At 36.4% G+C, this 11,282-nt stretch overlaps 1 protein-coding gene across 2 annotated transcripts; it reads left to right on the top strand.

The window, feature by feature from the left end:
* Positions 1-4,794: 4,794 nt before the first annotated feature.
* Positions 4,795-8,341, top strand: LOC122087977. Of its 2 annotated transcripts, none has more exons than XM_042657120.1 (2): positions 4,795-5,112; positions 6,292-8,341. In XM_042657120.1, the coding sequence occupies exon 2, from the start codon at positions 6,412-6,414 to the stop codon at positions 8,134-8,136; it is 1,725 nt and encodes a 574-aa protein (XP_042513054.1). In that variant the 5' UTR covers positions 4,795-5,112; positions 6,292-6,411; the 3' UTR covers positions 8,137-8,341. The 2 variants fall into 2 exon arrangements, with proteins under 2 accessions (XP_042513054.1, XP_042513052.1); XM_042657118.1 differs by having other exon boundaries at positions 6,279-8,341.
* Positions 8,342-11,282: the final 2,941 nt, after the last annotated feature.

Raw genomic sequence — 11,282 nt, 5'->3', positions numbered from 1 at the left:
GGGGGGGGGGTAGGGTATCCCAATATATATGATCAATTGTTAACATGTTCCATCAACCTATTAAGCTTTGTAAACTAGTGATTTAGAATTTGGCACATTTTTTTTTTGCTCCTTATTTTATCCCAAAAGTTCTTCCAATCAAATGTTTTAAAATAATTTGAAAATGATTTGTCATTATATATATTATCAAATATAGTCATTGTCTTGAACATTTTACTAGTATGGATGTGAAATAACATGATTTATCATAATTAAAATATATATATATATATATATGGTACACTAAGAAGAAAAAATAAGCTTACAAATTATTTGACACCATAAGATGTGTCTATAAGAAAAGGTTGGGCTGCCCAACCATAAGCTTGATGCTAAGGCGGCTTTGCTTTTCAGGCAAAGTTTTCCACTTGAACCTCCATGCAACTATTTGATACACTAATTTTTTTAATTACTTAAAACGCCTCTATTATATGGAGATTTGAGCAAAGAGATTTGCCTGAAAAATACCTATGCCCTTGGTTGCTCACTGGTCAAAATCTTATGTTGTAGTTTGGAAACCAGGGATAAGTCTTGGTACTTCAAAGACCTAAAAAGTAGGGGGGGGCGTGGGAAGGGATTGAGTTTCCTATCGAACTGCTTAGTATACATTGGTGTCTCTTTGTCTATCTCTCTCCTCCCACAATAAGGGGCAATTGTATCATCTCATATAAAGGATGAGAGAGAGAGAGAGAGAGAGAGAGAGAGACTAGTGTACAAGAGGTGGAAGGCCGAGCGGTTGTAACCCTATTATCCATTGATAGTGAAGTACATCTCATATCATCGTCGACATAGATAATGTTATCAAATCACCTAAATCTTTGTGTTGTATTGTGTAATTATTTGTTTGTGACTTCCATTTATTTATGCATTATTTTAGATATTCATTTATGTTTTGTTTGACAGAAAAAAGTGGAAAATGTAGAAAAGGGCGGGAAGTTTGTACTTAATTGTTTGCCATAAACTGTCACAAGTATGAGTGTTTGGATAAATAGGGAGATAAATTTATTAGACGAGATCATTTAATGCAAAAATTGTTGTTTGTCGATATGGCAATTAACTTTTCCACCCCACTCACTTCCAAAGTCTTATCAATAAGGGTCCATTTGTTTAGAGGGGTTTTGCTAGGGTGGGATTTAAGGGGTGGGATAATTGTACGAACTATTCCACCCCAACAAAATAAAACTAGCACACCCCAACAAATTTTGAGTTGTTTGTTTAATAGGGGTGGGATTTTGGAGGAACATCCTAATAATTCTTGTTGGCTCATTTGGCCTTCATATTCTCCCACCCTAGCGCTCATCAAAGTCCTGCCAAAATGGTAGGACTTTGATAGGGACTTTGCAAAATCCATTCGAACCATCATCATTGTTGACGTTGTCGTCCCATCACCGCTACAACATATCACAGCAACACTGTCGCCACCACATCTCTATAACCTATCCAACGTCGAGCATAAGGAGCAAAACCCCCCGACTCTTTCCGCCCTTTCACCCCTGCAATAGGTCATAGTCGACCCCTTTCGTGACCTGATCCGATGCCACCCAAGCTCGATAGCAGTTGCAGATATCTGATTCTGTTGTTCAAATCTAACCCCAACTCTTTCCACCCTGTTTTTTTGAAGAATAAAAGGTAAAAAAAAAAAAAAAAGGCAACTCCTTGATCCGTAAAACCCACAACTCTTTGCTCTCTCTCTTTCACGGTGTTGCAATGCAACACTCTCACTACTGATTTGGGGTTTTGGTATTCTCACTCCCAACCAAACGTTGAGTATAGCGACCTGAGCATAGGGACTACTACTGGGGTTCCGGTTGATCTCTGCAACAGTTGAAGGAGCTCCAGTCAGATCTCCGTCGCTTCTCTTTCCTTCTCTCCACCTCTCTTCTTCAAACAAACGTTGTTGGGTGGAAACTTCTTCACTTTACATCATCTTTTATTTTATTGTCTTTTACCCCACTACCATGTGGGCCCCATATTAACAACACTTCCACCCCTAACTCCCCTCTAAACAAACGTGGCCTAAAGTTATTTTGTGTGTGTGTGTCTCTCTCCTGCTTCTATTTTCTCTCTTTTCCATAGAGATGGTTCTCACACAAATATATATATATATATATATATTCCATTATTTTATTTTATTTTCTTTTCTTGCCCTTTCTTATCAACCCACCCTCACAAGTTTCTATCCTTTTTTATTTGACAAACAAATAGGCCTAATTGTTTTGCATTCATGCCCACATATGGTTCAAAGTAAAAAGTGGATTTGACAACGAAATTGATCTCGGTTGATTCCAATTCCCATTCCAATTCAATTTGATCGACCTAAACCTTAGAAATCAAGCACCGGTCAGTTGATTCGAAGCTGCTAGAAATAGTTTCAACCCGATTTGATCAAATTCCACAAACCGTGTGGAATTCCAACTATGTTGAAGAAAAAAAGAGCCCAGACCCTAGAACCCAATGGTTATGATATAATTCCGTATCTTCTCTTGTATTGTTCATTTCCCCCTCGTAAATTATGCATCATTTTCATATTATTTATTTTATTAATATTTTTATTTTGCTATGTGATCAGCTCTAATTTTTTGAAACTTAATTTGTTAGAGAAACCTTGCTCGCAAAATATGAGCTTCATCTAAACTGCCAAGTGATAGGGTTAATAACCATGATTGCAATTTTTTTGGTCACAAAAATGGCAAAAATAAACTGTTTCATAATATATTTATATATATATATATATATTATAATTTGACATGCATTCTCAATTTTACATTCAAGATATCTTGATCAACAGTAGTTAAGTTCAATGCTCACTTGACTTTTAAATGTTTCAAATTCGAAAACTTTATACTTATGATCGATACCCTGATTTTTAAATCTGATTAAAGATTCAAATTGAAAAAAAAAAAAATTAGCCATTATAATTTAGTATTTTTAGATATTTGATTTTGATCATGATCATTCATTTAGCTCTTTTTTTGGGTAAAATGATAGTATAATTTGATCAGACCCTCGTAAGTTTTTGAAAGATTTTGTTTGGGAGGATGTTGTTCAACTAATAACATTTAATAATTCTAAACCTTTGGTTTGGAGTGTGATGTATAATTTATTTAGCATGTTAAATCATAAAAAATGGTAATACAGTTTGGCATAAAATCAAACCATTAAGAACTTTTAAAAGATTTCAATTAGAATGATAAAATGGATCATCGTTGTTACTTTAGCATTTTAAATTATAATAAGCAAGACAAAACTGGTCTACAATTATTAAATCATAAAAAGTAATTGTCCTAGTCATCATTGCATGATTAAAGATTGAAAATCAAATACAATAGTAGATGGGATTAGACGCTTTTGATTGTCTAATAAGTGATCAAGCATTGCCATCATCTTTGTCACAGTTTAAAATGCTAAAAGAATAACTATGGTCCACAATAAAGTTCTAAAAATGTTGAAATGTGACGTTGAATTGAATTGCATCTTATCTTCTTATTTTATTTTTTCACCAAGCTTGTAAAGCTTGTAATGATTTAAATTTGATAAGATTATACCATCACAAATGTGATGGTTTAAATGCTAAATGAATAGTCATGATCTAAATTGAATGTTTTAAAAAATTATTTTTTCTTAATAACGAAAGTTTAAAGAAATTAAATCATAATTATTGAACCGCATCTTTTCAATTATAATAGTTCAAAAGCTTATGATGGTCTAATCTTAGATCAAGCTATACTATAATGGCTTATTATGACTTAAAATAATAAATTAATGACCATGATCTAAATCAAAGGATTAAATCATCGAATGATATTTTTTTTCCCAAGATAAACCCTAAAAATAAAACTTTGGTGATTCGAGAAGCTCTATTTTTACATTTGAAAATGAATTATTTAAAGATTTTTTTTTTTTATTTTAAAGATGATCCACAAAGGCAAGATATTCTCTGTCATTGCGCATTCCTTGCATTTTAGAATTTTGGAAACTTCATTGTTCTTCACTCATGCAAGCTAAAGTTATTCTTTGCTTAGCTGAAATGATATTGCACTTGGAATGACTCATTTGGTTATTTTGTTCTCGCCCCACTTGATTAATAATATAGATTCCTTTTTATTAGAAACAAAAAAAAGAAAGAAAGAAAGAAAGAATTATTGATTGCTTTCACTCCCCTGAAAAATGAAAAGAAAAAACATCGAGTTTTCTTTCATCAAAGAGGAATCCTTTCACCGCAACCACTAGTCTTGTGATTCAATCTAATTGGCTTAGGAAGGATGTGTTTTATTCGTACCTATAGATAGTGAGAGTTTATGATGCAAGATGACAAAAGATTTCAATCATAAGTTCAAATCATGGGAGGAGAAGGAATCTTTCTTTTATCTTTGGGTGAAGAAAAAATTTTGAGTAGAAAAAGAAAGGGGTTAACCTAGCAGCTAGCTACTTCTCCCCAACACAGAAGCAAAACCCATTTCAGTTTGGATGTCGGCGCATGTACGCTGCACGTACAGTCAAGAAGATTTCAGGCGTCTTTTTCCACCGCCAACTAGCACTGAAAATGACACTTGGCATTCTCTGACCGTGCGGAGGGGGCAAATCCACTTGCACTGATATCTCCAAGCCACTCACGACGCGTTATCGTGGTAGGTCCCACTTGAAAAGGTGGGCCACTTAAAAATGCTCCTAACATTCCGGTGATTGGACAAAACGGATTTTTCTCTCATTGGTTTTAAAAATAATTTGATTAATTACCTTTCGGTCCTTCTGTCTCCCAGGTGGCCAGGTCTCAAGTTTGAAGTTTTCTTTTGTGAAGGAAAGCTAAAGCAACTGCGACGGTTCCAGAGTTCTTCCTCAGCCATGGAAATATCTATCTTGTATATAAAATGTTATTTTCTTTTTATTAATTAATATTATTTTAATTATATTCTTCTTCCCTTTGAATTCGATGCACTCTTGGAATCGAATCGAGAAGTAGGGAAGGAGGTAGACCTTAGAAATCAACGCCATCTCTTGGGTGATTAATCTTACATATTCAACTAAATCAGCACAGACGCGTCTATGAAGAGACTCTGTTTGTTCAATCCCATCGTAAGCTTCGTCTCTCTATTATGTTTGAGTTATTTTTCAACCATTTAATCTTTTGTTTTGGGTTTCAAGTTTTTCGTATCTGGGTCGATTGGATGACCTCAATTGTATGTATTTTGAATCGTTTTGAACTAGATTCCTTGCATGCTTTCATGTTTTAGGTTAAATTTTAGATGAATGAGTATGGCTATTGAGAATTTTTGTTCTTGTTGAGCTTGATTCCTTGCGTATTCAAGTAGTTTTTACTCTTTTTGGTTGATTTTCAGTTGGAGGAAATATTAATCTGTAGTTCTTAAATCTGGCTTCATGGCTTATTCGATTTATTGAATTCTTTGGTTATGGTATATTATATTCGTTTCTCTGTTAGTGGGTTTTATCAGATTGTGAAATGAAACATTATGAGAACTGCCCTTCGAAAATAAACTGTCATTTTTGTGGCTTTTTGCGTTACTCCTGTGGTATATTCTATTAGTTCCTCTGTTGATGGGTCTTATAATATCGGGGAAATGATTTTGAGAGCTGCCCTTAGAAAAGAAACTGTCATTTTAGCGGCTTTTGCATAATTCCTTGATTTGTATTGCTTGTCTTGTAGGCCTTTGTTCAGTGGGTAGGTATTATATAGAATTTGAACTGAAACAAGTATGAGATATTTTTTATCTTCCTATTCTTAAAAGTTAAAACCAATTTATGCATTTATAGAACAATCAAAATTCCTTTTGTTTCTCCGTTAAAGAACTTTGATCGATTTTTCCTCCTAAAAAAGTGGAGATAGGTACTACCTATCATGAGAAGAAAAGGTTAAAGGAAGTTGTCTGTCTTTCTATAGTAGATACAAAGCTCAAGAACACACACACACACACACACATAAAATGGAGCCATGTGCTCTGAATGGGTTTTGATCATATTACCGGTTTAAATTAGCTGAAGTCATCTGTTGTTAATCCACATTTGGACTTATCAGAATTCCAAAACTTGAGTTCCCTTTCCTTTTAACCCTAATTTATTTCTTCTCTTCTTGTATGACAATTTTTAGCTGCCTTCATGATAAAATGTAAACTATGTATTATATAGATTGGACGGTGTTTTCGGAATTAAGGTACTAATGAAGAATCCAGGGATTTTTTTCATTATCTGAATTAAATGATTTAATATGGTGATTTAATTCCCAGGTTCTTGTTGTAGTTGACGTTTAGCCTAGTTGACCTCACAAAAGAGGAGGAAATAACAACGGAGGTTTTTCCAAGTTGAAGCTAGGGTGTTCTATGAGCAAGGGCCTCAAGAAGGTTCAACCTTGACCAGAGAATGGTTTCAGCTAGTGATGCAAGAGGCACAGAGGAAGGCAAAGAAGATTTAGTGTCAGGGACTGCATCAAATGAAATCAAGTGTCATGTTGTCGTTGGCGTATCTTCATCTCGAAGGGGGCTGTTAGGCCATGAAGACTCTCAAAATGGTGCTTTGGGTTTGGTAGCAGCTCATCCTAGTAGAGCTGGATTCCTGAAGTTTGCTTCAGCCACTCTATCATCTCCATCAGCCAAGTTCTTGCAAGTTGCTGAGGGAAGAGATGAAATTTCACGTTCAGTTCCTTCAACTTCCCACGGCTTCAGGGATCGTGTTAATTTGATCTTGGTACGGAAAATTGATTGGGTTTCCCTGGGGGAAATCTGCAAAAAATGGATTAGAGACCCAATGAACGTGGCCCTACTTCTTTGGATTATATGTGTTGCTGTTTCAGGTGCAATCCTGTTCCTTGTTATGACAGGAATGTTGAACCATGCCCTACCAAAGAAATCCGAAAGAGATACCTGGTTCGAAATCAATAATCAAATCATCAATGCCCTCTTTACTCTGATGTGTCTTTATCAACACCCAAAGCGATTCTACCACCTCGTGCTGTTATGTAAATGGAGGCCAGATGACATAACTAAACTTCGAAAGATTTACTGCAAGAATGGCACTTATAAACCCCATGAATGGGCCCACATGATGGTTGTTGTTGTTCTGCTCCATGTGAACTGTTTTGCTCAGTATGCCTTGTGTGGCCTAAACTTGGGATACAAGAGGTCAGAACGACCAGCTATAGGAGTTGCTCTCTGCCTCTGTGTTTCAATCGCAGCACCGGCATTTGCTGGTGTATACTGCATTTTAAGCCCTCTCGGGAAGGAGTATGAGTCTGAAACGGATGAGGAAGCACAGGATCCTATGGTCATCGTCGACACTGACAGGCCAAGTCACCCAAGGGCGAAGTCTTTTCAAAAGAGATTCTCATTTGCATCAAGACAGGAGCAGAGTATTGTGGTGAACAGACCTGAGTGGATAGGAGGGTTACTTGATTATTGGGATGATATTTCTCTTGCTTATCTCACATTCTTCTGTAGTTTCTGTGTTTTTGGTTGGAATATGGAAAGACTAGGATTTGGGAACATGTATGTTCACATTGCAACTTTTCTTTTGTTTTGTACTGCTCCCTTTTGGATTTTCAATCTTGCCGCTGTTAATATTAACAATGAGGCTGTTAGGGAAGCATTGGGCCTCACAGGGATTTTGCTTTGTGTATTTGGTTTGTTATATGGGGGCTTCTGGAGGATTCAGATGAGGAAGAAATTCAATTTACCAGCTAATGACTTCTGCTGTGGTCACCCCACAGTGGCTGATTGTGCACGGTGGCTTTTCTGTTGTTCATGCTCTCTTGCTCAGGAAGTGCGGACCGTGGATTTCTATAATATTGTGGAAGATAAATTTTGCAGAAAACAAATGGATGAGAGTACTCTGGGGGTGCTGTCTCCTTTGTCCCATGAAGATAGATCGGTCCAGTTGCAATCAAGCCCAAGTCCTCAACTTTGGAATGGCTCCAGTGCTTCTGAGCTGAGGAATCTAGACTCTCCAAGCCCGGGCAGAGTTTTCAAGGGAAATTGTCATTCAGAAAGGCAGCTGCCTATGGTGGAGGAAGAGTCTGCTCCAAGAGGCAAGGACAACACTATGACACCACCATACCCATCAGTGATACAAAGACAAGATATACATCCATGACCCTTTTGAAAGGGCACTGTAAACTCCAAAATGCATGGTGGTGTGTGGAGGCCTATTTAATAGTGAGTAAATTAAGTAAATACTTTTTCCCGTACATGTTCTCTCCCTTCTTAGCATTGTGTAAGTATCTATGTGACACCATTATTTTTGTCAAATATTGAATTTGGTTTTGGTATAAGATTCTCTAGAGTTTTTCTTTGAACAATTATTTGCAGTAGTGCTTTTGTCTCAAAAGCTTTGGGTAGTTAGTAGTTACAATCACGCAGTAGGTTTGTGTTGTTGATCAATTGTAGTTTCTTTTATATTTGTTCCAAAATGTCCTCACATGTGTTAATTGATCCACTTGTACTTCTCCAAAAGAAGCTATAAGTTTAGCCATTAAAGTCCTGGATGAATCGTTTTCAATCCTTGTAAGTGATTGCCAAAGTAGAGAAAGAAACGGACCAAAATATGCTATTCTATGAATAATCAGCTACTTTTACAAATCCTTATTGTCAAGAATGGCTTAACTTTTGTACACCAATGGTATTTGACAAAGTATTTTAAGAATTTTATCCTTGGAACAATGCACGTATTAATTGAGCTTGCCCTTCAAACTACTACACAAATTGTTAATGACTGTCAGTTAGTGAAATAGTAATAGCTTATGTACTTGCTTGTTGCTTTTGTTGTACAAATTTGCTAGCTATATCCCAGAAACATATGAGAGGGAGAACTATCCTAAAATAAATGATTTCATTTTGGAAGAAAAAATTCGATAGCTGTCTATCTTACATAAAATAACATTTGTTTAATCAGTTTCTGTGCTAAAATTAGAGTGTATTTTCTGAATCAAATTATCAATGAGAAGCGTCATTGTCAAATGTTAAGGCATAAGCTTAGAGGCATGGAGTGTAAGCTTCACATGCACAGAATTATGATAAAATATATATGTAAAATATTCAATTTGTCCTTATAAATAGGTGAAATCTAAAATATTAAGGAAATGAATAACCAATATGAAGACAGTTTTGAAAGGCAATACATGAAATATAATCATTCTTAAGCTTAATTCATATTTTTCTCTAAAATTTTTGCCTTGATGTCACAGGTGAAACATTATTTTAAATTGACTGCATATGTGTCCTCCAACTTTTGATGGTGTGGCATGAGTTCATTGTTCTGAAAACTGAACCAGCCAACCATTTGAACCAGAACTGCCATGTGGTCAAATTCAAAAGAAATAAATAAGTAATGTAAATACAAGTGATGTATTGTCCAACCTTGGCAGTGAGGCATGAGCTCATTGTTCCGGCAACTGAACCAGCCAACCATTTGAACTAGAACTGCATTGTGTTCTGATTCAAAAGTAATAAGTAAGCAGATATATCTTTTTGGAACCAATAAAATTTGGTTAAAACTGGGAAATTTTTGGCCAGTCAGATCATAAGCTGGGTTGAACCATGGTTGAACCCAAACAGTCCCTTGGAGGTTTTGTTCCGAGTCCTGTTTCTACAACTATGTCTAAGCCTGAAAGAATTGAGGTGAGTGTGATGCACATTTCCAGCAGAAAGAAGAGGAAGAAAGATTTATTTTTTCTGCCATTTGGTTTGGTCTGGATTGAGTTGGGTTGGTTCAACATTGGACCAGTTTTCTGGTTTGGACCAACCTTTTTTGTTCAGTTTCTGGTTCAGGCATGTTGATGTATACATTGACACTGCCCTTCCCTAACAGTTCGAGCTTTTAGGTGAAATGGTAGCAAATATGATATTAGAGCAGGGAGGTCAAGTGCTTGACTCTTGGGAAGTGCATTGGAAGAGTTTTCTTAAGCTCCATGTGAAAAGGAGACCCCAGTCCTTGGTCTAGGGAATGTTCGAACCTGGTTCTTCCAGAAACCAGGATGTATGGAGCTGATTGAAAACTTTTTTATGGCTTCCATTTCTTAGTTTCCTGATTTTCAGAAACCTTATCTACAGCTGGTCGCTGTTGAAATTTCTCTGGCATCTTCTCCTAATATAAAAGGACACTCAACCAGCTTTTGGGCCTATTCTGAGTTGCAGGTTTGAGTTATCTGATTTCTCCTAAATTCTGGTTCCACTGTGTTCTTTAGATTCCTTGAGGCACAAGGATGGTTAATGCAAGAGCGTGATTTTAAACTTTGAGATGGCTTGACCTTTCAATTGGGGTCTCAAATATGAATTTTAGTATGTGGGGCAATGAAATAATATGGTTCTAGTAGCGTAGGATAGTATTGAAGTTACTAGCAGTCTTGTGGGGCCCATTGGTTGCTTGCGGTTTCAAATTTCCAAGTTTTTAGGAACTTTGTCTACAATCTAATCATGGGATGATGTTACGGATTAGGATTTGTAATTTCTTTCTTTTATTGCTGTTAAGTGGATCACTTTCTGAAGCTATAGTTGATACTTACGAAGATTCAAAGAGAATTGCATGGGGAGTTTTATTGACCTTGGAGAGAAGTAGTTTAGAGGGAGGGAGGGAAGGAGGGAGAGAGATGTACCCCTTTTTATTTTCTCAATAAAGTTTTTACTCATTTAAAAAAACAAAAATTGCCTATTTCATTTTCTTCTTACTAGATGTTAACATGAATTAGTGCAACATTTTGCCTGTGGTAAGAATCTCCATAGTTATGCTAAATGCAATGTAGTTGAAAAATTCTGCTGTGGAGTGACAGATGTATTTAATTAGAGCTCTTTAGTAGTGATTTAGGGAGGAGGAAGAAGGGATGAACGGATTTTTAGGGCTCAAGAAAGAGGGTTCAGCTCTAAGGAAGAGCCCTGGCAACAGTGGTGTTGCCAAGGACTGTTTAATTCAAGGTTGTTTTTTTTCAATTTCAGCCATGGTTTCCTTTTTACACCTTAATATTGGTCTTGTCTCATTCCAGCCGCAAAATGTTTGCTAGTAACATGATCTAAGGCTAAAATCTTTTCCAAGCTCCCTTAGCCCATGGGATAATGTGCTGGCTAAGACCCCAAAGACTAAAAATCCAGTGGCAGCACAATTGCTGTCACCCATTTCAGTATGCAACTATGCTAGGACAAACAATGGAGTTGCCACTGCATAAAAGGACAATTCCAAAGGAAACAGTGTTGGGTAGCTTGATCAAAAACCCTTTCCCAGGCCACCACCCAAGAGTCACCGTTAGGTAC

This window comes from Macadamia integrifolia, chromosome 9 (genome assembly GCF_013358625.1).
Source record: "Macadamia integrifolia cultivar HAES 741 chromosome 9, SCU_Mint_v3, whole genome shotgun sequence".
Taxonomy (NCBI): domain Eukaryota; kingdom Viridiplantae; phylum Streptophyta; class Magnoliopsida; order Proteales; family Proteaceae; genus Macadamia; species Macadamia integrifolia.
Note: the sequence above shows the minus strand (reverse complement) of the source record. Positions and strands in the feature narration are given on the sequence as shown.